Source organism: Macrobrachium nipponense, chromosome 23 (genome assembly GCF_015104395.2).
Source record: "Macrobrachium nipponense isolate FS-2020 chromosome 23, ASM1510439v2, whole genome shotgun sequence".
Taxonomy (NCBI): Eukaryota; Metazoa; Arthropoda; class Malacostraca; order Decapoda; family Palaemonidae; genus Macrobrachium; species Macrobrachium nipponense.
Genome location: NC_061090.1, coordinates 21,263,862 through 21,286,775, shown reverse-complemented (window position 1 = coordinate 21,286,775; position 22,914 = coordinate 21,263,862). Strand labels below are relative to the sequence as shown.

General features: G+C 44.5%; 1 protein-coding gene across 1 annotated transcript in view; it reads right to left on the bottom strand.

Annotated features, from left to right (window-relative positions):
- Positions 1-22,914, bottom strand: part of LOC135199281 (ubinuclein-1-like) — a 163,749-nt gene that overhangs the window by 65,089 nt on the left and 75,746 nt on the right. The window contains 4 exon segments of the mRNA XM_064227186.1: positions 191-389; positions 17,489-17,629; positions 19,370-20,810; positions 20,812-20,950. Of these exon segments, the coding sequence (XP_064083256.1) occupies positions 191-389; positions 17,489-17,629; positions 19,370-20,810; positions 20,812-20,950 (1,920 nt within the window).

Genomic DNA, 22,914 nt, shown 5'->3' with positions numbered 1-22,914 from the left:
AGCAGAAAAAAAAGATTGAAATGGTTGGCCAAGTTGTTACCAGTATTGACGTTAGTGGGTGGCACCTTGCACCTACAATGAGCTTTCAAAGGTTCCCGCAAAATTTGAATTCGTTTGGTTTCCGAGTGGGAAAGTATTATCCATGTAATTATATACTTGGTAAGTTACTTATATAAAAAAACTCCTTTACCTTGCTTTAGAATTAGATGAATGCTTCGAACTTTTACTGGATGAATGAGACACTGATGAAGACGAATGCTTGACTTGCGAGGAAGAGTAGCTCGAAGCTTTAGTTTGACTCTGTGGACTGCTTGAGGAGATGGACTGGGTCAAAGAATTACTCGCACTGTTAATTTTACTGCTGTTGCTCCCACTAACATTCACAGAACCTGGAAAATGCAATGATCAGGTAAAAGAAAATACTTCCAAGTTATATTAACATGTCTGCAGCAATGCTATCTAAATCATGGTTGAATCACACTGACTCTTTTTCTTGAGCTTTCCTTTTTCTTGGTAATTTCATCCCCACAGCACACATGTTAAAGCTACATATAATACTTCCTTAGCAAACATTGGACATGCACTTTAAAACCATAAACACCAATCAACAATAAAATTTTTTCTCCCTCTGAAAATAATCTGAATCAAAGATTTTTCTCTTAATTGCGCGTATCCTCAATCCAAAAAGATATCGGAGCACAGTACAGCATTTATTCTTTGAACACTGGAATGTACACTATGATACCAAGAGGACTTCTTCAATCCATCTAGTAGTGTGCGCGTGCACATAAGGAAAACAATCCCAAGTTTAGACTTGCCCCGTCAAAATTCTGTCAAGACTTACTAATAAAAACACGTTTCAGTACCTATGCAGACGGAGAATCCTCTATAAACCAAGCCTAATCCGAAAAACTGAATATGAAACACAATAAGAATAACATAACAACAGCAACATAAAGACACTGTCAAGTCTCTGTACAACTCATATTTCTATATAAGTTCTGTAACCTAAAGAATACTTTTCTATTGAAAATTTTTTTTGTAGTATATAAAATATTGGGTATGTAAGAAACATTCATCATTCCGTGGTGCTCCGTTTTAAATAGATTACATAATCCTTTGAGATGGATTCCAAATAACTATCCATATTCTTTCTCCAAAATACACCATATGATGATGTAGCACTTTTATTCATTCAAGATGTAACTAATATTTAACAGTATACATCATTTGTATGTTTTCTATTTTTGCTATTTCCTGATGGTTGCATGGAGCACTACAAAAGAACAAAATAATCCTATACTAGTTTCAGCTGCTGAAATATCAATCAAGGTGCTGTAATTCTAAGCATTAAATAAAGCTTAAAATAACAATTTGTCAAAAATGGTATTTTTCCTAACTATACAAACCTGAGGTCCTTTAACAATAGGAATGTAACTTGCGGCAGCTGGAACCGGTCGTAAGCTTCGAACAAGGGAGTTCGATAGTTAACTGCTTGTCCGACAATCAGCGCACCACGCGACTGGGAGGTGAAAAATCACTTTGCTTTAGGCCCAGGAAAAACAGAGTGAGGGGTGGCATCAGGTGGGACTATGTCTAAAGGACCTCAGGTTTGTATAGTTAGGAAAAATACAATTTTTGACAAATTGTTATTTGTTCCGATACGTAATACAAACCATCGGTCCTTTAACAATAGGAAGACTCACTTCTTGGTGGGTGGAATCTGAGTCAATGAACAGACTGGTGTTCGTCCAACCTTGGTTCCCTCCCTGGTCGTAAGAGCAGAGGGAGGGATCCTAGCCTCTGCCCAATGATCGGGGTATGTACCGCAGGGTCAATGGTCAGACATCTAGGCCCAAGTAATAAGAGGGAGGCCAGCGTACCTCTTAAAACTAGCAAGCAAGAACTTGTTCCTATTGCAAGAGGCAATATGAAGTCATGGGTTTGTCTCTTGTTGGCTTCCACTCCCCCCTCTTGTTGGGGGAAGTGGTGGATAATCGCTCCTATCCCTAATGAAAGGGATAGGATGGAGCTCGGTCGAGTAGCTTACCTGCATCGGTCTCCTGTTCCAGCGTAGTGACGACCGCGTCCCTCTGCCCACAGGAAGAGGGGGAGAAAAAGATGGGGAAGAGAAGCCAGTCACACTCATTCACTCATCCATTCATGCAGTCACACAAGGATGCGATGCTGTTCTGTCCAATCAGGTGCTGGGTTAGCTACACAATCTGTTGAGCAGCCACCACGGGTCTCAAGGAAAAAGTGTCCAAGGACCTGTGGGCTATATCCCGAAGGTAGAAGGAAGGGAAGGTGGTCTGGTTGGTCCAGATCCCCGCCTTCAGGACCTGCGCCACGGAGAAGTTCTTGCGGAACGCAAGAGAAGGACCAATGCCTCTGACTCCGTGGGCTCTCGGATGAAGGGTACTGATGTCGTCGCTACCATCAGCTTTGTACGCCCTCCTGATCACCTCACGCAGCCAGATAGAAAGAGTGTTCTTGGATACTTCTTTCTTGGTCACCCCAGTGCTAACGAAGAGGTGTCGACACTTAGGCCTGAGGTGCCGAGTTCTCTTCAGATAGTGCCATAGCGCCCTCACAGGACAAAGCAGCATCTCATCCGCACAGTTGTCAGTGAAGTCCAATAGGGAGGGGATCGTGAATGACTTGAACCGGTCGTCAGGAACCGAAGGATTCTGAGTCTTCGCTACGAAGTTTGGGACGAAATAGAGCGTCACAGATCCCCATCCCCTGGAATGCTTGACATTTAAGGAAAGACCATGAAGTTCCCCTACTCTTTTGCCGACGACAGGGCCAGCAAGAAGAGGGTCTTGAGGGTCAGATCCCTGTCTGATGACTCTCGGAGTGGCTCGAAGGGACTTCAAGTCAGACTCCTAAGGAAGAGAGTCACATCCCACCCCGGGGGCCTGAGTTCCCTGGGTGGGCAAGACCTTTCGAAGCTCCTCATGAGAAGGGAGATCTCAAACGAGTTCGAGATATCCACTCCCCTCAGTTTCAGGACTAGGGGCAAGGCGGCCCTGTATCCTTTGACTGTGGGGACGGAGAGGAGCTTCTCTCGGCGAAGAAAAACAAGGAAATCTGCTACCTGCTGAAGAGTGGCTCTGAGAGGAGATAGACCCCGTCTACGACACCAACCACAGAAGACGGCCCACTTTCCCTGGTACACAGCTGCAGAGGACTGTCTGATATACCCAGCCATCTCTGTTGCTGCTCGGCGAGAAAAGCCTCTCGCTCGCAAGAGATGGTGGATAACAGCCAGCCATGAAGACGAAGGGACTGGACCGACTGGTGGTACCGTTCCGCGTGTGGCTGGCAGAGAAGGTTGTGCCAAGGGGGAATCTCTCTCGCTGCTTCCGCAAGCAGAGCCAGCAGGTCCGGATATCAAATGGCCTGAGGCCATTTGGGAGCCACCAGGATCATCCGGAGATTCGGGGTGACCAGCGCTCTGCTGATCACCTTGCGAATCAGACAGAACGGGGGAAAGGCGTAGATGAAGAGGTTGTCCCATGGGTGTTGAAGAGCGTCCTCTACCACTGCCCATGGGTCCGGCACAGCCGAGAAGAAAACCTGAAGTTTCCTGTTGTGCCGGATCCTGACGGCTGAGCTTGTCTGCTACTACATTCTCTTGCCTGGAATGTAGCGAGCTGACAGCTCTACTGAGTGAGCCACGGCCAACTCGTGCACCTGCAACGTCAACTGGTGCAACGGGAGGGACACTAGGCCCCCCTGTTTGTTGACGTATGCCACTACTGTGGTGTTGTCGCACATCAACACCACCGAGTGTCCCATCAGACGGTCCTGGAACTCTTAGAGAGCGAGGAACGCTGCCTTGAGCTCCAGTACGTTGATGTGAAGGTGCTTGTCATGATGATCCCACATGCCTGCAGTCACCAACTCCTCCAGGTGTACGCCCCATCCCTCGGTTGACGCATCTGAAAACAGCAACATCTCCCGGGGGGGAAGGGAGTGCGGAGAGGCACTCCGCTTACGAGGTTCCTGTCGTCCAGCCACCAGGCTAGGTCCTGCCTCACCTTCTCCATGAGGGACACAGGGAAGTACGGTGGGTCTCTTGCCTGTGACCAACTCTTTTTTAGTCTCCACTGGAGAGACCGCAGGTGAAGACACCCGTGAGGGACTAACTTCTCGAGTGACGACAGGTGGCCGATCACGACCTGCCACTGCTGAGCTGGCTGTTCCTGCCGAGACAGGAACTGGTTGGCTGCCCCCCTGTATCTGATGATCCACGAGTCTGCGGGGAAGACTCGCCCTACTACCGTATCGATCAGCATACCCAGGTACTCATCCTCTGCTTGGGCTCGAGATCTGATTTCTCGAAGTTTACCACGATCCCCAAATTGCGGCAGAACTTGAGAAGTTGATCCCTGTCCTGTAGCAACTGTGAGCGGGAACTCGCCAGGACTAACCAGTCGTCGAGATACCTCAAAAGACGTACCCCTGATGAGTGGGCCCAAGCAGACACCAGAGTGAACACTCGCGTGAACACCTGTCGGGCGGTTGAGAGACCGAAGCAAAGTGCCCTGAATTGGTACACCGTCCCGTCAAGGATGAAGCGGAGGTACTTCCTGGAGGATTGATGAACAGGTATCTGGAAATACGTGTCCTTCAAATCCACCGAAAGCATAGTCGTTCTGCCCAATGGAGTCGAGCACAGAGCATGCCATCTCCATCGTGAACCGAGACTGGCGAACAAATCGGTTCAGGGGAGAGAGATCTATCACCGGGCGCCAGGCCCCCGAAGACCTCTCCACCAGGAAAAGACGGCTGTAGAAGCCCGGTGACCGATCCCTGACGATCTCCACGGCTCCTTTGCTCAGCATGGCTTAGACTTCCTGCCGAAGTGCTACGTCCTTGGATGATCCGGAAACGCAAGTCTGAAGGTGGACCGGGTTGGAGGTGAGGGGTGGCCGAGACTCGAAGGGTAGTAGATACCCCTCCCGAAGGACGTCTACTATCCAGGTCTCCGCTCCACAGAGCTGCCATGTTGCCCAATGGCTCGCCAGGCAACCCCCCCCTTCCAGCAGCAGGTGAAGGGGACAACGTTTCCCACCTCTCTTCGACTTCTTCTTCCCAGCTCCCCCCTCGTGAGGAGGGCTGGTGACAGTTGCTCCTTGAAGAAGTTGAAGGCAGTCTTTCCTCTGGGCTTTGACGATGCGATCGTCTTGGCCGCAGAGGAAGTGCTAACCAAACTCTTGGACTTGGCCGCAGTAGCTCGTAGCTGCCCAGCCGCCTTTGAGACTGCCTGGTGTACTAAACGGTCACTGTCGTCAGTGCACCGTCGTTCCACCACAGCGTCCACCATCTCTCCTGAGAAGAGAGAAGAGGAACTCTGCACCGGTCCTTTGTGAAGACCCAGAGCCGCCTCACGCCCGGCTGCCCTGGTCACTCGGGTGAGGACTGCGTCCCTACGCCAAAGAACCAGGTTGGCCCACAGGTTTGCCATCTGGTGGGCTAGGTAGGAAATGGCTCTACCTCCAGACTGGCACAGTCTCCCAAAAGCCGGGTCACCTTCAGGAGAGATGTTCCCCGAGGTGGCCGCGACCTTAGACACTGTGAGGGACCACAGGTCTAGCCAGAAGACTGCTTGGAATGCCGCCATGGCGGTCGATTCCAAGGCGAGTGCCTCTTGCTGGGAGAACCATAGGTTCTCCGATTGGAGCTGCTGCAGAGACACCCCTGGAGTTAGCCTAGCTAGCGCCGGTTTAACCTGTTTGGGCGGCATAGGGTCCTCCGATGGCACGTAGAACCTTCTCTGTCGCAGTAGAGGCGGGGGAAGTAGCTTGGAGGGACCTGCCAGACCGTAGCGAACCCTCCTGTCCGGAGACAAGAGTGTCCACCTGGCCCAGCATTGAGTCAGCCAGAGCAGATCACGGCATACCCACCATCGTCCTGGGTTCCTTCTTAGGACCCCAGAACGACTCGAGCCTGGACCTAGGCTCAGAAGGTGGGAGCGTCGATCCTTCCCCAAGGTCGTTGTGCTGACGGATCAGCGCAATAACCTTCGAAAACGACCTCTGGATCTCGGGAGTGACCGCATCCTGTGGAGTAGGACTGTCACGTCCCTCCAGCAAGAACGCCTCCCAAGATCCCGCAACAGACCCCTCCTGGTCTCCTCCAGCCACTTGCGCATATGATCTGGTCGGTCCTAAGACCGTGCCAGGCTCGTAGGGCGTCGTGGTGGGATCGCGAGGAGCGCGCTCCCCACGATCACTCCGGTTAGCTCCGCTCTTCCCGGTGTAATCCGAGGAAGTTGAAGGGATCGGAGAGGAAGACCTGACGCCCCCCCTTGCCCACCGGCAGAACTGGTGTGCTTGGGGGGCCGCAGGCGATCGCCAATCCCCGGTGGTGATCGAGCTGCAGGCCTGGTCGCGCCGCTCTCCGGGGGAGAGTGGCTGGACAGAAGACCGCGGCTCCGGTCCCGATCGTCAGAGGAGCTGCTGCTGGTCCCCCTACCCGCCCGGTCCCGGTGGGAGCTGCGGCCAGGGGACCGGCAGAGTCCGCTGTCGCGGTGGGGAGCGGGGCCTGTCCTCACAGCGCGTCGGGCCACTGGAACCACCCAAAGCCGGTTCCGGCGATCGAGGAGACCTCTTCCTTGCCTCGGCCCGGGACCGGTCCAGGACCGTCACGTCAACCCTGGGTACCCACGTATCGCTATGAGAGCAATCGCTGGTCTGGCGGGAGTCACCTGAGCGACTCTCACCAGTCTTCCGCTCCGTGCCTCGGTCCTGGCGCTGAGTGAACTTGGAAGCCTGAGCCTTGGCTGCAGGGTCACCCGCGGGCGACCACACACTCGGTACCTCTTGCGAACGAGAGGCCGAGACAGAACCTGATGTAGCGGCAGAGCCCCTAGCACCAGGTGAGGAGGTACCGGTGTTAGCCGGTACACCTCTGGTCCCCCATCTTCTTCTTCCTTGTGGAAGGAGAGACGGGCCCCGTTCCCGAAGGAGTGGGAGGACCAGCAGAAGACCCCACCATCACACTGGAGAGAGACGGGGCCTTAGAAGCTCCCGAAGGACACTTCTTAGAGGGGGAGGAGGTGGCCTTCTTCTTCCTCGGCTGTGAAGCCTTGGAAGTTGAAGGGGAAGAGGCGGCAGCAGACGACGACGACACCTTCCTCTTCTTCTTCGTCAGCTTCCTCAGGACAAGCGTTAGGTTCTCCATCCAGGACGGAGCAGGGGCAATTGCCGAAGCAACATGGCCCAGCTGCACCTGTCCGGAAGGACCCGCAACTCGAGCAGCAACACTACGGGCTGGAACGACGTCGGCAGGGGTTGGTCCAGGTACGGCAGGAGGCGGGGCAGCGGCCACCGACATCCTGGGTACTGGCGGCAGGTCCAGGGGCAAGCTCTTGTGGCACTAGGAGTCGGGGGCTGAGGCGAGAGCGGCGAACCCGGGCGGCGGAGTCACGACCCTCCTTGGAATACCTGGAAGCGGCGCCTGGATAGCAGCTGAAGGTGTTACCATGGTTACATGTTGAGTGTACACCAGGTGAGGAGGGGCGGAGTACCCCGGGGTCGAGACGGTGGTGGTAGTGGTGGTTGCCGGGGCGTGTGTTACCGGAGCAGAGCCACTCGCCAGGTGATGCAACAGCCCCCGAACACTTGGTGTCCCCTGGAGACCCAGCGAGAACCAAACCTGGCCGAGGTCGTCACCCGCGGCAGGCACACCTGAGGGAGCAAAGGTTGGGTTAGTAGGAGGGGTTCCCTTCGCCCGGGCGGAGAGAGAGAGAGAGAGAGAGAGAGAGAGAGAGAGAGAGAGAGAGAGAGAGAGAGAGAGAGAGAGAGAGAGATTTTCACACAAACACACTAGTAAGAGAAGGCAAACCAAAGTTTGAAGAACGAAGCATGCGACGATGGCGGGCAGAGAGAAGTGGAGAACACATCTGTCACCCAGCGCGGCCAAAAGCAAAGTGATATTTCACCTCCCAGTCACGCGGTGCGCTGACTGTCGGACAAGCAGTTAACTAACGAACTCCCTTGTTTGAAGCTTACGACCAGTTCCAGCTGCCGCAAGTTACATTCCTATTGTTAAAGGACCGATGGTTTGTATTACGTATCGGAACAAATTACTGATGCTTAGTACTTGTTGAGTGTAATTAGTGAAGAATTTCCCTTTTGAGTAGAACTTTGTTCTCAATCACTGTCTATTTATAGTACAAAATATCACCTCAAAGTCAATGGAAATTTGTTTAGTACGTAGTTCAATATCATTGAAAAAATATTTGCCAACAAAAGTTAGGCGATTAAGAAAACTATGGGCCTATGTTTCTTCACAGTCAATTAAGGAATAGATATTTGAAAGCATATTCAAAAGATGGAAAAATATGTTTACAAATATTGAATTCATATAAAAAAATTTGATTTTCCCTCTACACATCACTCATATGACCATATTCAAGGTCTCTGAACGTTCTCAGACTCTATAGTCATCTAACAGCCAGAAGATCAGTAGTAATATGATGAATGTGTCATCTGGACCATCAATCACATTCCTCAGATTTAATGTAATCTGATAACGAGGCTGTTATATCAGACGAGCTATGTGGAAGGAATTCACTAGTATTTGAGTCATTGGTTTTTATGAAAAAACTTATTTTGTTATAGAAATTCAAAGTGCTTCATAGCAACCCCATCAATCAAATAGCAATGTTGGAGAAAGACCAAGCTGCTGTACATTCCACTATTAATCTATGGATGAGTATAAATAAACTCATGCAAAATGCTTTGTATCCAGCTGAAAAGAAATAATAAAACAGCGGAGTTACTCAGAGCTGAAAGGTGCTGGAAACAATGATCATGAATCAAATAGTCATGGTGCAGATTTCACTAAATAATACATTTTTGTTCATATGCTAACAAACCTTCAGTTTTAACAGTAAGATAATTTCTAGCATCTAGCTGGATCCGGTTAAAAATCAGATGAAAGCAAGGAATCTTGTGATATCTGGCAACGCATGCGTAGATCGGGTGAAGAGTGGTCAAGGACCACTCGCTTACACTACCGCGTCAGTCTTCTTTAACTGCCTGGGCGAGAGTCGTGGTTAACCTCTCTTGGCCTTTACCCGGTTCATTGCCCGTTTCACTTGTGTTTAGTGTGTGTGTGTGTTTGGCTGATATTATGGCTTCTTCTGCTCCTTCTTGGCCTCGTCAACGTGTGCGCTCCGGAATTCTAGGTTTCCTGTGTTCTCGTTTTTCGGCTTTGGCGGCAACCGATCCCCACATCGTGTGTAGCAAGTGCCGTTCTAATTTTTGTACTATAACATCCTAGCACGGAGTGCCGGGCATGGCCTAAAGAGCAGTGGAAGTCATTTTATAGCAAGAGAGAGAGCATCGGAGGGTTACGACTCTTCCTTCTTGGGAAGATTTTTCGCCTCTTCCCGATGCTTCGTCTCCTGCAGTGTTCACCCCCCGATAGTAGTGTTGTTCCTGTGTCTCCTTCCTTTTCTTCCATTGATTCATCGCTGGAAGTATTGGGAAGCCACCAGGCTGATTTTTGTAATGTCGCCCCTTCTTCGTGAGTTAATTTGATTCCTGGAACGGGGGAGACTTTTTCATCATTCTCATTTATTCCAGAGTCGGAGGCGTCCAAGATGGCGGCAATTTGGAAGACGCTCAGGCTAGGGGGTCCCCTGACCTTGGAGGGGTTGCTAGCGTACTTTATGGAAGCTCGCTATCCCCCTCCTCAGGCTGGCAAGGCCATCCCCCCTCCTCCCGGCCTTGTTTCGTGGGTAGCCAAGGTCAGCCATCTTGTATTGCTCCACCAGTGACTGTTGCCGCTTCTTCGAGTCGGAGAGAAAGCTGTGGTGTCAGCCCCGTTGATGACGTCACGGGAGCTGTCGTGTATTCCTCCGCCAGTGGCGTCTGATTCCCCTTCACACTAAAGGGAAGCCGTGACATCACTCCCAGTCGTCTCCTCTGCACTGCCTCTCTCAGCCATGACGTCACCTCTGCCGCCCAGTTTGCTACATCTCCCTTCCATGTCATCGGAGCCTTCTCTTGCAGTTCAGTCTGAGGTTATATGCCAGGCAGTGCTTAAGAAGTTGGACTCTTGTTTTGGATGATAAATTGGCTGCCATGTCAGTTGGGAGGACTGGAAGGAAACGAGTTGCTTCGTCCCCACCTTCTGCAAAGATATTGCATAAGAAACCAGTGCTGCTGCCTTCCTCTCCCTCTTCCCCCTCTATGCAACGTCGGCGTATCAAGCATTGGAAGGCTAAGGACTTTGCTCTTTCTTCGCCTACGAGGGAGGAACAACGCGGACGTGTTCTCGAAAGTATTGGTGTTTCAGAGTGTGTTAGTGTGTCTTCCCTTGTGCAATCTGCAGTGGCTGCTTCGTCCTCTGCATTGAATTACGGGAGTGTTGCAACCTCCCCTGTCTGTGCACATTGCGCGCTTGTTGCAACCTCCCCCATCCATGCGCATCGCAAGTGTGTTGCAACCTCCCCTGTCCGTGCACATGATGCAAGTGCTCCTTCTTCAAGGCCTATTCGTTGCCGTAAGGATCTCAAGGCGCCTGTCAAGAGGTCGAAGGTGGTGAGCGCGGAGTTGGTGCAGCAGGAGTGTTTGCCTCCCCCTCTCACTGGTGCTTCCAAGAGTTCAACTTTGGGGGATTCTCCTTCAATCTCGAGTGTTCAAGATTCCTCTCCAACTCACGTTCGTACGTCTGCCAAGTCCGTGACCATTCATGGACATGTTAATGAGTCATCTGTTGGAGGAGTACGTAGTGATGTTCCTAGTGTTATAGAGGGTTCATCTCGGGAGCCGACGCGTGGACCCAGCCCAGACAGGTTAGTTGGTGTTTCGGGCTGTTTGGCTGCTGATCCTTCCGTTAATTTTAATGCGGAAGGTGCCTTAGAGAATCCTACACATCCTTCTCGTCGTCGGTCTCCGTTGCCAAGAGGGAGACACGCAATAGTTTTTGTCTTCTTTTTCGGAAGTTGTTGATCTCATTCGTGGGTTCAACAATTTGGAAAGTAGGACTAAGGCTCGGTCATCTTACACAACTTCTTGCTTGGAAGCCTTGGTGGGAGCTACGCAGGATCCCAAATCATCTCTTCAGCTTCCCTTGTCGGGGCACGTCCAGTCGGTCTTGCATAAGGTTAACGGCTCTGTTTCGGACCGGGACGGTTCGCTTTGCTCTAGGGGCTCTGCCAAGCTACTACCCATGCCTCTCACGAGACACAGGAAGTACTCTGCATTTTTGATGTTGCGCCATCTTAACCCAGACGTCATTAGCCTGAAGCCATGATTGACTTTGGAGCTATGAGATCGGTGGCTCCGTCCTTGTCTCTGCAAAATGCCTCAGCATTGGAATCTATGGCAGCCTCCATGTTGCAGACGGTTTCTTGGCTGGACTTCTGGTCTGCGGTCATTGCCAAGATAGCTTCTGACAGGTCCCCAGAAGGGTTGGTGAGTGCATCCTCCCTTGCCAGTCTGTTGCAGTCCGGAGGCAAGGCGTTTTCGTATATGGCTCACCTCAGTGTTAATTTATGGGCCAACCTTTTGATTAGACGAGATGCGGCTTTGTCTAGGATGGAAAGATCAGTTGACACGGAGTCCTTGCTGGCATTGAGGAACGGAGATCTGTTGAAGTCCCAATATTTGTTTCCTCGGACCGAGCTCGAGAATGCGATAGACCAGCGTCAGGCTGACACCAAAGACAGACTGGTGCACCAGGCCCTGTCTAAGTTGGAGTCTCGTCCTCGGAGACGTCCAGCTCCTCCTCCTTTCCCTGTCCAGCAGCAGTCATGAAGATCGTCGCCTGGTAGGCCGTCAAGGAGTTCGAGTTCGGCAGGGCATTCCCGTTCGACTCGGCCTACGTCAGAGGATCAATGTCCCTTTCACTCTCGTTCCTTTAAGCCAAGAAGGGGCCAAAGGGGCAGAGGTAAAGGGGGCCATTGGTTGGTTAGGCACCTCTCCCTCTCCTGCACCATGGGTGGGGGCGTGCCTGGCGGGCCATTGGGCCAAGTGGCAGAGTTATGGGGCGGAGAAGTGGGTGGTAAATGTCCTTCGGGTGGGGTACCTACTGCCATTCGACTTCTCTTCTCCTCTGTCGGACAAGTTGGAGCTCAGGAAGGCATATCCTCCAGATTCTCTGAAGTTCTTGGCTCTTCGGGAGGAAGTGCAGAAGATACTGGATAAGGATGGGATAGAATAAGTGGTGCGTCCGTCTCCAGGGTTTTACAGTCACATCTTCTTGGTGCCCAAAGCGTCGTAGACCAAGCTGCCACAGACTTTTTGTTAGCACAGGCCGTATGAAGAAAGAGGTGTCTAAGAACACTATCTCTTTTTGGATATGGGAAGCCATCAGACAGGCATACTTGACTCTTGATGATTCCACCACCACGCATGTGCAGGCTACAGCGCATGATGTTAGGGGTATTGGTCCCTCTCTGTACATAGGCTGCTGAGCGCTGGTACTTGGTTATGCCAGTCCCCGTTCACCTCTTTCTATCTCAAGGATGTTGCCCACAGATCTGTGGACACATTTTCCCTTGGTACTGTGGTGGTTGCCCAACAGGTTGTGTAACTCATAGTTGCCCTTAACAGGGCACTTTTGTATCTTACCTAAGAAGATTGTGTGGATGAGAGAATGAGTGAGTTGGCTGGTCTCCTCCTTTTTCTTGTACCTTTCCTTCTTCCTTCGGGCGGGTTAAGGAATAGACAAGTCATTCGCTGGACTGGTCTGGTACAGGTGAGTAAGGAAGTCATACTGATAGTGTGGTCACTTATTATACAAATATCAAAACCTCTATTCGGTAGCATATGCTCCACTCCTTGGCAAGGAGGAGTTGGGAGTAATACAAACCCTGGTTTTTTTGTTTTGTATAGTGTTTTTACGTTGCATGGAACCAGTGGTTATTCAGCAACGGGACCAACGGCTTTACGTGACTTCCGAACCACGTCAAGAGTGAACTTCTATCACCAGAAATACACATCTCTCACTCCTCAATGGAATGGCCGAGAATCGAACCCGCGACCACTGAGGTGGGACGCAAACACCATACCAACCACGCCACTGAGGCGCTTACAAACCCTGGTGTATTGGTTTGCTATTGGACAGTCAAAGTTTCTCTTTGGTTCCCTATACAATGGTTCTCCCATATATCATTGTACGTCACTCAGGGTCTGAGTGGTTAGATATCAATTTATCTATCTAGCTTCTCAACGGGCTTCAGTCCCTCTCCAGAAGTCCTTTCTTCTGGAAGCTGGACTGGTGGGTGGGCCCCCAGCCAGTTTAGGATGTCTTGTACCTCCCTCCAAGTATGAGGTCTATCCTATTGTTAAGACCGAAGGTTTGTTCGCGTATGAACAAATGACAAATTTTCTAAGACAATTTGTATTTTTCATAGCTACAAACCTGAGGTCTTAACATTATTCTGCCCGCCTCTACCCAGCCCTCTGTGTGTTAAGACATCCTGAGTTGGGAAAGACTGATGCGGTGGCGTAGGTGAGTGGTCCTTGGCCACTCTTCACAACCCAATCTATGAATGCATTGCCAGATATTACAAGATTCCTTGCTTTCATGTTTTTTAACCAGATCCAGCTAGGCGCTAGAAATTATCCTATTGTTAAGACCTCAGGTTTGTAGCTATGAAAAATACAAATTGTCTTAGAAAATTTGTCATACTTATATACTAACCGAAAACTGCAAGAATCATCATATATAATCCCATGGTTAAAAGAATATATCACTAAATACCTGGTACCTGTTGAGGCATAGAAATACCACGTTTTATCACTTAAGGGAAGAAATCCTCCTTTGTACATTTAATTTGAGAAAGAAATCACAATTTTTATCACTTATGGCAATGGAATCCCACTTTTAATCATTTAATATGAGAAAGAAGTAAATAAAAACTGGTCACAATTTAAGTAGTAATGAATAACAAAATAATGGTTATGGAGTAATTATGAAAAATGACAATTCAGCAGAGATAACAAGCTGTGGACGGGGGTACTGGACAAAGATGTTAACAGTGCTGTAGGCTCTCTAAATGTGAGGATGTTAAGTGATGGCTGCCTCAGAGTACAGGTGGAACATGCATTGTACTACTGGTGATCGTCATCTTCCTGCTACCCACAAGATAGTAGGGTCTGGGAACCTTCAAAGACCACAAATGTTGGTGTTTATGCATGAGTAATGGGGCTGTGAGGAAACAAATTATGTACTTAGTACAGAAAATTTAAGTGAGTCTTTTTTTAAGAGAAAATACAGAAAGAACATTAAGCCATCACATATGTAGGCATATATTATTTATGTCAGTAAGAAAGAATAAGAATTACAAAAATGGATCACAAAATAAATGTCAAGGCAACAACAAATACAAAGCAACATTAAACTAATAAAAAAAATATCAATAAGGAAAGTAATGCAAAAAAAAATAACAGCAGAAAGCCAAGAAACACAAATAAAAAGCATAGCAAAAGTAAGGTAATAAAAGCAATTTCCTCACGACTGATCCCATTTTCTACATTACATGAAATCTAGTTAGAAAGCTCAGATATTCAATTTAGACAATGTCTTGAATGCCTTAACAAATTCTTATCCTTTTAGAATTTAGTTTTCTTACACAAAAAAAAGCCTACCTTAGTTTACAATTAACTAGCCCCCATACAGTGCTTTGAATGACATAATTCAATTAATATCACAAATCATTTTCAGTGTCAGTTGGGAATGCTTTGTGTCGTTTACTTTTTAACTATTCTCTTTAGTCTTCTCCTACTTGTACAATGTTCCAACTTTAACTGAAGTTTAAGTCAAAATCCTACAGGCAAATCCTTCAAGTCTAGCACTATGACTAAATACAATAAAGTTTAGTTAAGTTCCTTGTAGCAAACCCTCATACCACACACTCCCTAGACTTTGCCAGAGTAAAAGCCTTACCTTCTGCATCACACAGACGAAAACAAATAAAATTAAAAAAATAATTTCAATATCCCTAACGATGAAGCTCCAAGACTTTACATGATGCTAACTGTAATTACAAGCCTCTCACAAAGAAAGACGTTAACAGTAAATGTTCTGCAACTTTCAGTACAAGGAAGACAGAACACAAGTAAACAATATTACACAATTTGTGCTGGCCATAAGTGCTTGGGTATCTATTTGCTCTTGCACATATCAAGCAGTCTGTGAGGCAAGTCTGGCAATAATCCCTCTTGTAAGTTCTCATTTTCCTGGTCATGGATGCTATTACCCACCAATCATCAAGTTGTGTGTCCTACTGTGAGACGGCTGGGTCCATGCAATTTCTTTTCTAACAAAATGCCATATGGATCAGTTACTCAAAATACAAACCTTTCAGGTGAATATAAAATAGGATATTCCCAACTGATATAAAGAAGAACCTTGATGTTAATGTGAGAATACACAATGTCTGAGTCTTCAATGTTCCTGCAGAACTCTTAACAACTAATGATAGTCATAAGTCTCTGGAACTATACATCAAGATATTTTTAGTGATAACTTATGATAGTTGTGCACAGGTACATACATTGATTGACCATGGTTCTTCTGAGCCAATGTTATTCATAATGGTCAAGCCTTCCCGCAGGAATAAATTGTGTGCAAAAAGGCCTTCAAAACTATGAAGTTACAGCGCTTGTCTCAAGTACATATTCCTGTCCAATCCTAAGTGGCTCTGGCTAGCCATGTGTTAACTATCTATTATCAAGCTACCAGCCAACCCCCCCTCAAAAATCAGAGAAATTTATTTCTGACAATAGAAATTTATTTATCAATGTGTTCAGATCCTACATTAAGCTGTAGGTCCCGTTGCCAAGTAACCAACTGGTTCCTTGCCAAGTAAAAAATCTAATTCTTCGGGACAACCATAGGAGAGCTGTTAATCAGCTCTGTGGTCTGCTTAAACAAGATATACTTACCTTATCAAGCCAACCCCAACCCCTCAAAAAAAAAAAAAAAAAAAAAAAAAAAAAAACATATGCTTCTGATGATAGATTTTCTTGGCCAGGAAGTCAAAAAACCAAACCAGCATCACATTCAAACTGGACTATCGTCTCTATAAAGAGGGCTATATGTTTTTTGGGCTTTGTCCACCTCTTCTGCTTACTTTAGGGTCAAACCTGCAATTCCCTATCCACTTTTACCCTATCAAATTACTTATTATTCAATATATACATTCAAAATTACAGAAATACTGTATAAAAACTATGTACAGGGACTCACTAACATTTCCAATTAACACAAATACAAATCATACAGTGATCACGCTCACTGGTTTATTGCCTCTTGGGCTTTAAAGCTGCCACTTGCTTCAAAGATTCAACGCCTGTGAGTATCATTCTGATAACTGCCTTTCCATTATACCAACCTCTCTTCATAAGCCATTTGTATACACAGTATCACTTGACAGCAAAAGTTCTAGTATAGGAATACTTCCCTACAGTCACAAGATAAAATGAAATCCCTACAGTCACGAGACATAATGAACCACAAGAATCAGCCACAATTATGACATGAAACATATTGTAAGTGCTCCCAATTTGTTGTTATCATGCCCTGGCAACCAAAGAGTTAACAAGTACAATTTCTTAAAATTACGTGGTAAGGACATGACAATGAAACCCTCGAATTAATTAGGGTGACCCCTATTACTTTAAAAATTAAACAAGACATAAGACCATTTTCTCTACTCTCAGAAACTTATTCACCAGTTCACTTCGCTCTCTTGTCCCACTTTTGTAACTTTGACTTCCTCCAATTTCCAGTAATCATAACAACACAAAAGTTTAGGGTCAGCCCACTGAAAGCTTGGAAATGTGAATCAGTCTGGTTAAACTCCTTTATACTTAGTGCTGGAAGTCTGTAAACTTAGTGATCAATAAAAATTTTGCACTGTTATAATTAAGAGAATCAAGTAACATACCAGTGGTAATTCATGAAAACCTTTCTAAAATAACTGTACTTCAATCAGAGTACACACACATAACGTACAAGGATACATGCATGAGGAAGTATACCTAATAATTTCATGTCCCTAAAATAAGAAAGACAAATTGTGCAAATTTCTTAAAGGTCTGAATACACAACTGTACCTAATTTTGTAATCACAGTATATTATACAGCACTGCTATGGAAAAAAAAGCTGAGGTACTAAAGCAAAGAAATACTGTAAAATGATTACTTTGAGCTGGCTGGAGGCTATTTCATTACAGGCAATCCTTAATCCCCAAAATACATGTGCAAAAAATGAAGGTAAGATTTTTCCACTGTCAAAAAATAAAGGTACTGGCAATCACATTTAACTAATGACTCTCAAAGCTTTTCTATTATAGCAATACAACAATAGCATGAATTTTCAGTATGGTTTGCTGTTCAATTAGAACCCTACAATGTCTCTGTGAAGTCAGATATATTGCTGAATGCACTAGCCCCTACAGGTATGAATGATTATTCTTTGACCACTCTCACAAATAAAATTACAGCTTACTAGTTGGGTTGTAAGTTGTAGCTGAAGTGGCCAAAACAGGGCTATGATACACAGATGAAGATCCTGAGTTTTTTTTGTTTACATTGCTAACACTCAGCCCATGCATCATCCTCAGGTTGGCCAGGGGATCCACTGGAGAAACTAATGGACAAAAAAGAATATTACTGATGAAATTATCATCTTCCACTGCATTTAGAATTCTGACTCAGCCCTATCCAGATAATGCCAAGAAGTCACACGTCATACAATCACAATTTTTCTTTTACTGCCAGTATAGCCAAAACCATAGCACAGGCTGTCTTCTCAAATTAGTCAATATACAGTGACGTCAAATGTTATACTCTATGCTTTGCTAGTTCACAACACTGTGATTAACAATCTCTCGGACCTTTCTTGGGTTCACTACATGTCCGATGGAAATAAGCTAGTCCCCCATCAATCATCAAGCACTGAGTGAATATGCAATAGGTGTAGGCTACTTGCATGTTTTGATCTGTTACTCCCAACAACTTCCAGATGAGGAACTATTCTATTATCTTAGATGTGAAAAACAACCACAGGAACAGGAAGAACAAGAAATAAAGTTAAATACAGTCATAAAAAACTCCACAAACACACAAACAAAAGCATCAACTCTCAAAGTCATCATCCACACCACTTGGAAAAATTGATGGGTATCAGGCCTAGTGCCTATGAAATACATCAGTTTTATATAAAAAAAAAATTTAAAAAACTCGACTTAGTAGGGATTTCTAGTACTGAAAGGGAAACTTCAAAAACCGAGGAAGATATGTGAAATGATACACATAGAGTACTGAACTCAGCTATGTTCTCCACATACACAGGGCAAACTAAACACTACACTGATAAAATCGATTAAAATATTTTCAAGTTATTTAATCATTATTGCCAATTGTTAGTTAAATGGGTACCATGTTTTTTAATTTGCCTAGTGTGCCAAGTTATAAAAGGAGGTGATACAACCAGATGAAATAAGTGATTTGGGACTCCCAAGAGGTAATATGATGCAGAGCTTACAACTAGAGCCAACTTCAAGGTCCCCACATAAAAATGACGCAGACCACACCAACTATATAAGTGCATTAGTGAGCAAGAAAAGGAAGGTAAGTGAAGTTCTCCGACAAGCAAAAGAGTGATTTGAACTAGTGAAGCATCCTCAATTAAATGCAAGCAATTTCACTTTGCCAATACCATTTCCAGCACTTTGACTTCTGTTTGGTGATTAAAAGCCAAACTGGAAGTTGATACCATTTCCTTAATAGCAAAATAACGTCAGTTTATAACACTTCTGGTATTTCTATCATATACCAATTTTGACTTTTTTGCTGTATACTGGCAATAAATCAACTCCAATAACAAAGCATAATTAATTTTAACTCTATTACACTACAAAAAAAAGTGAAAAAAAGATCGCTGGTACAAAAATCTAAATCTAATTTCACTACTGGCAAGCATATTCCCTCATTAATTGCTAAATAGTATTACTAGTTTATAAATCAAAATTGCAATTACATTCTCCAGAAAAAAATATTGAATTCTAATGTAATCAGAACTAGTAATTAATTTTCACAAGGTTCACAATGAAATTTAGGAAAATCCTGTTAATCAAATTACAAAGCTGTTTTAGAAACAGTGCTGAATAATGTCCAAGTTTCATCTTGTCTCCTGCAAGTTATAATAAAGCAACCACGCAAACGCATATTACCTTCCTAAGCAAGAAAAACTATCAGTAAACCAAACCTTCCCAAAACAATACAGTATAGTACAATTACACACTAAATTAACATGTGTATTTGTAAATACAATCAAAAGCATTTAAAAATTTAAGGCAACTATTTATTCTAAATGGAATTCACTTACCAACTTGAATATCGTCTTGTTGCTTTTGGCGTGACACAGACACATCGCTGCTTGATGCCCACGAAGTGTGAGTCTTTTTTGTACTTTCTGGAGAATGTTTAGTGCTCAAAGAGGCTTCTGGTTTAGTCCATGATGACACAGACACATTGATGGACTTTTGTGAAACTGACTGCGAGTGGAGAGATTGTGAGAACTGCTGGGAACTTAGCTTCTTATGAGAAGAGTCAGAAACAGTCTTCATAGGTTGTGACTGTGAGGAATATGGTAAACCTAATGACTGTTGAGAACTTGGCTTTTGCAGACTAACAGAGGAATGATGGTGAGACTGTGACTGTTGCATAGATTTGGGCTGATGTACATCCTTTGGCAAATGAGATGACGAGTGAGACTGAATGGAGGAATTCAGCTGGACACTTGAGTGTGATTTATGGTGAGCTGATGACGGACTGGGTTGAGACTGCTGCTTGAGAGGATCTACCGGGGATGCATGATGCTGTTTATGATCAACATGAGGGTGATTTGTTTTCTGTTCTTGGACTGGTGAAGTATGATGACCTGGTCTTTGGTTCCTCCCTGGGGAGGTCTGAGAAGAGTATGTTGGTGATGTTGAATGATGTTTTTGAGAATATTTATCTGCTTGTACTGAAGATGCACTTGCTTTATGAGAATACTTGTCTGAATGGACAGCAGATGTACTTGATTTTTGAGAGTATTTATCTGTTTGAATAGAAGGAGCACTTGATTGTGAGACTTGCTGTTGCATTTGACTTTGTACTTGCAATTTAACGTCATTTGGATCCTTTGAAGCCATTGTGATAACAGTTGATGAAGGGACATTGTCTTTTGGAGAAGTTAGTTTATCAGGATTTCCATCAACAGACTTTTGTTTTGAAATCTGCAGCAGTTCATTCATAACCAGATTCATTTCCTCCTCCAAGTTGTCTTCATTCTTCACTTCAACCTCCTCAAACTTGGTTATAAGTGTAGTATTGGAAACTGCAACACTTTCCTTTTCCTCGTCTTTTTTCTCATTTCCGAGATCACTGGATTTTGATGATAAAACTTGGTTAAGTTTTACTTTCACATCTGTCTTATCATCATCACTTGATAAATCTATAACACTTACATCACCTTTTCTAGAAGTCAATTTTTCTTCAAGACTAACTTTTGAAGCACTTTCTTCAACACTAGGAATTATAGTTGTTTCAGGTTTTATTCTCTCCTTACTAACACTGGGCTCTGCAGTGAAATTATTACCTGTACTTTGTATAATCCTACTGGCGCCCTCATTAATTTTTTCCACTGACTTAATACTAAGGCCACCACTCGCAGGTACTGGGGGAGGAGGCAATGAACCTTCCCCAGGCACTCTGCTATTTGTTTTCTGCTCACTAGCCATGTTTTTCTTTTTCAGTACCTCTGACTTTGGTGAACTAGACACATGAGGGAGAGTGGTTCTTTGGAATAACTGTTGCTGAGAGAGAAGGCTTTGGGGGCTGTGTACTCACACTACTTGTGAGAGAAGATAAAATACCATCTGACAGCCCTTTCTTCATGGGTGTTCTTGGACGACCTCCATCCCTGAAAATAAATACCCTTTTAGTCTCGAGAAGGAACTGAAAGCTATACTAGATAGCTGTTCAAAATTACATATTTCACAAAAACATAATTAAATCTGGAAAACATTAGGATAAAATATGACCAATTTTTTAATCAATTTCCATTTTTCATAACTAACAAACCTGAGGCCTCAACACTAGAATAAATCTTCTAGCACCAGCTGGAAAAACTGGTAAAATGAATTTTAAAAAATTATGTACGCAAGGAACTATACTGGCATCTGTGCTTGATCATGAGTGGTCTGTGGGATCTCCCACAATACCTTTGGCATCTCATGATCCCATCAGTTACTCTTCCAACCCAGTTTAACAGTCAGAGGGGTGGTTCGAGGTGGGCCTTCATATGTTAAGACCTCAGGTTTGTTAGTTATAAAAAATAGAAATTTATTAAAAAATTTATTAGCTTATATATGAAACAAACCTGGCATCTTAACATCAGGATAGACTTACTCATTGGTGGGAGCTAAGTACTGTAAACTGACTGGGAGTTTGCCACCTTTAGTCAATTTCCGATAAAAGATTTTCAGACAATTGACCTCAACCTCCAAAACTATGATAATATATGAGTATCTTTAGGTTCCTAAATCTAGGTGTTTCATACAATGACATAGTTCATTGCATCTGTGGAAGATGGAGAAAGCTGTGTTGCTAATGAAAAGTATCATACATTATTGATCCCTCTAACGGCATGGCTTACGATAATCCGATTTTACGAGAGACCAAATTACAATAGCCTAACTTTATCCCATCTTCTAGTAATATAAGTTCAAAATCAGCAGAAGAGAAAGATGAAAGTAAGGTTTTAACATTATACTCGTTGCATAAACGTGTACAGCCATGAACAACCGAACGTGAAACAATTTTTTTTCTAAGTACAACCGACTTCGATAACAACCATTTGGCTTGTATTTCAATCATCAGACTATAGAACACTATTACCGTAGTTGTTATAAATGACGTTATGTAGAATAGAACTGAGATATCTTAATGTAATAACTTTATTCGCTATAGATCAAAAATCCATATAGATCAAAGATAAATATAGATCAAAGATCAATATAGATCAATATAGATCAAAGATCAATCGGGAAATATACTGTTAAATATACTGTTATAACTGAAGCTGAGAAAACTGTTCAAGCTGCTAATGACTATTATCGTGAATCGGCAACCAGTATAAAACTCCAGTAACCGTATGCCATCAAACACAACCGTAGATAAAATTGAGATAAAATAATTTTAATCAAAACTACTGTGCTTGAAAGAACACATTTTACTGTTGGTTTCACGCTGATATAAAATAAATAACGTAAAGTTCGTATTACGATGATATAAAGGAAAATTGCGAACGTAATCACATAATTTTTCTATGCAATAAGCATGCCGCCTATGTATTACTGGATACAGTGAAGTAATGTATAACTTTTTAAAGGATTAATGGAAAAGATGCATAATTAATGAAATAAAACCATGCATTTTTCGGAACAGTGCCGGACAAGAACGAACATGAAAAAACATCCGCTGACAATGTGGAGGGTAGTTACAAAAGCTGCCTTAATTTATATCATATGTACAAAAATAAAAATACCCTATGCGTAATATATTTTCATACGCATTTTAAACATAGGAGCATGAACATTTATAAAATCGACACATCGATTGCTAAATTTGCACTCTTTTTAACTCGATGTTTTCGGAAGAGCGGCAGGCAGCTGCTTACAAGAATGAACATGAAAAAACATGTATTTGATAACATGAAGGGCAGTTTCAAAAGCTGCCTTTGTATCATATTTATGTGCAGAAATAAAAATACCTATACGTAATACATTTTCATAACATTTATAACATAAAAGCATGAATATTTATAAATAGACACATCTATAGCTAAATCTGCACTCATTTAACTTGATATTTTCAGCATAGAAC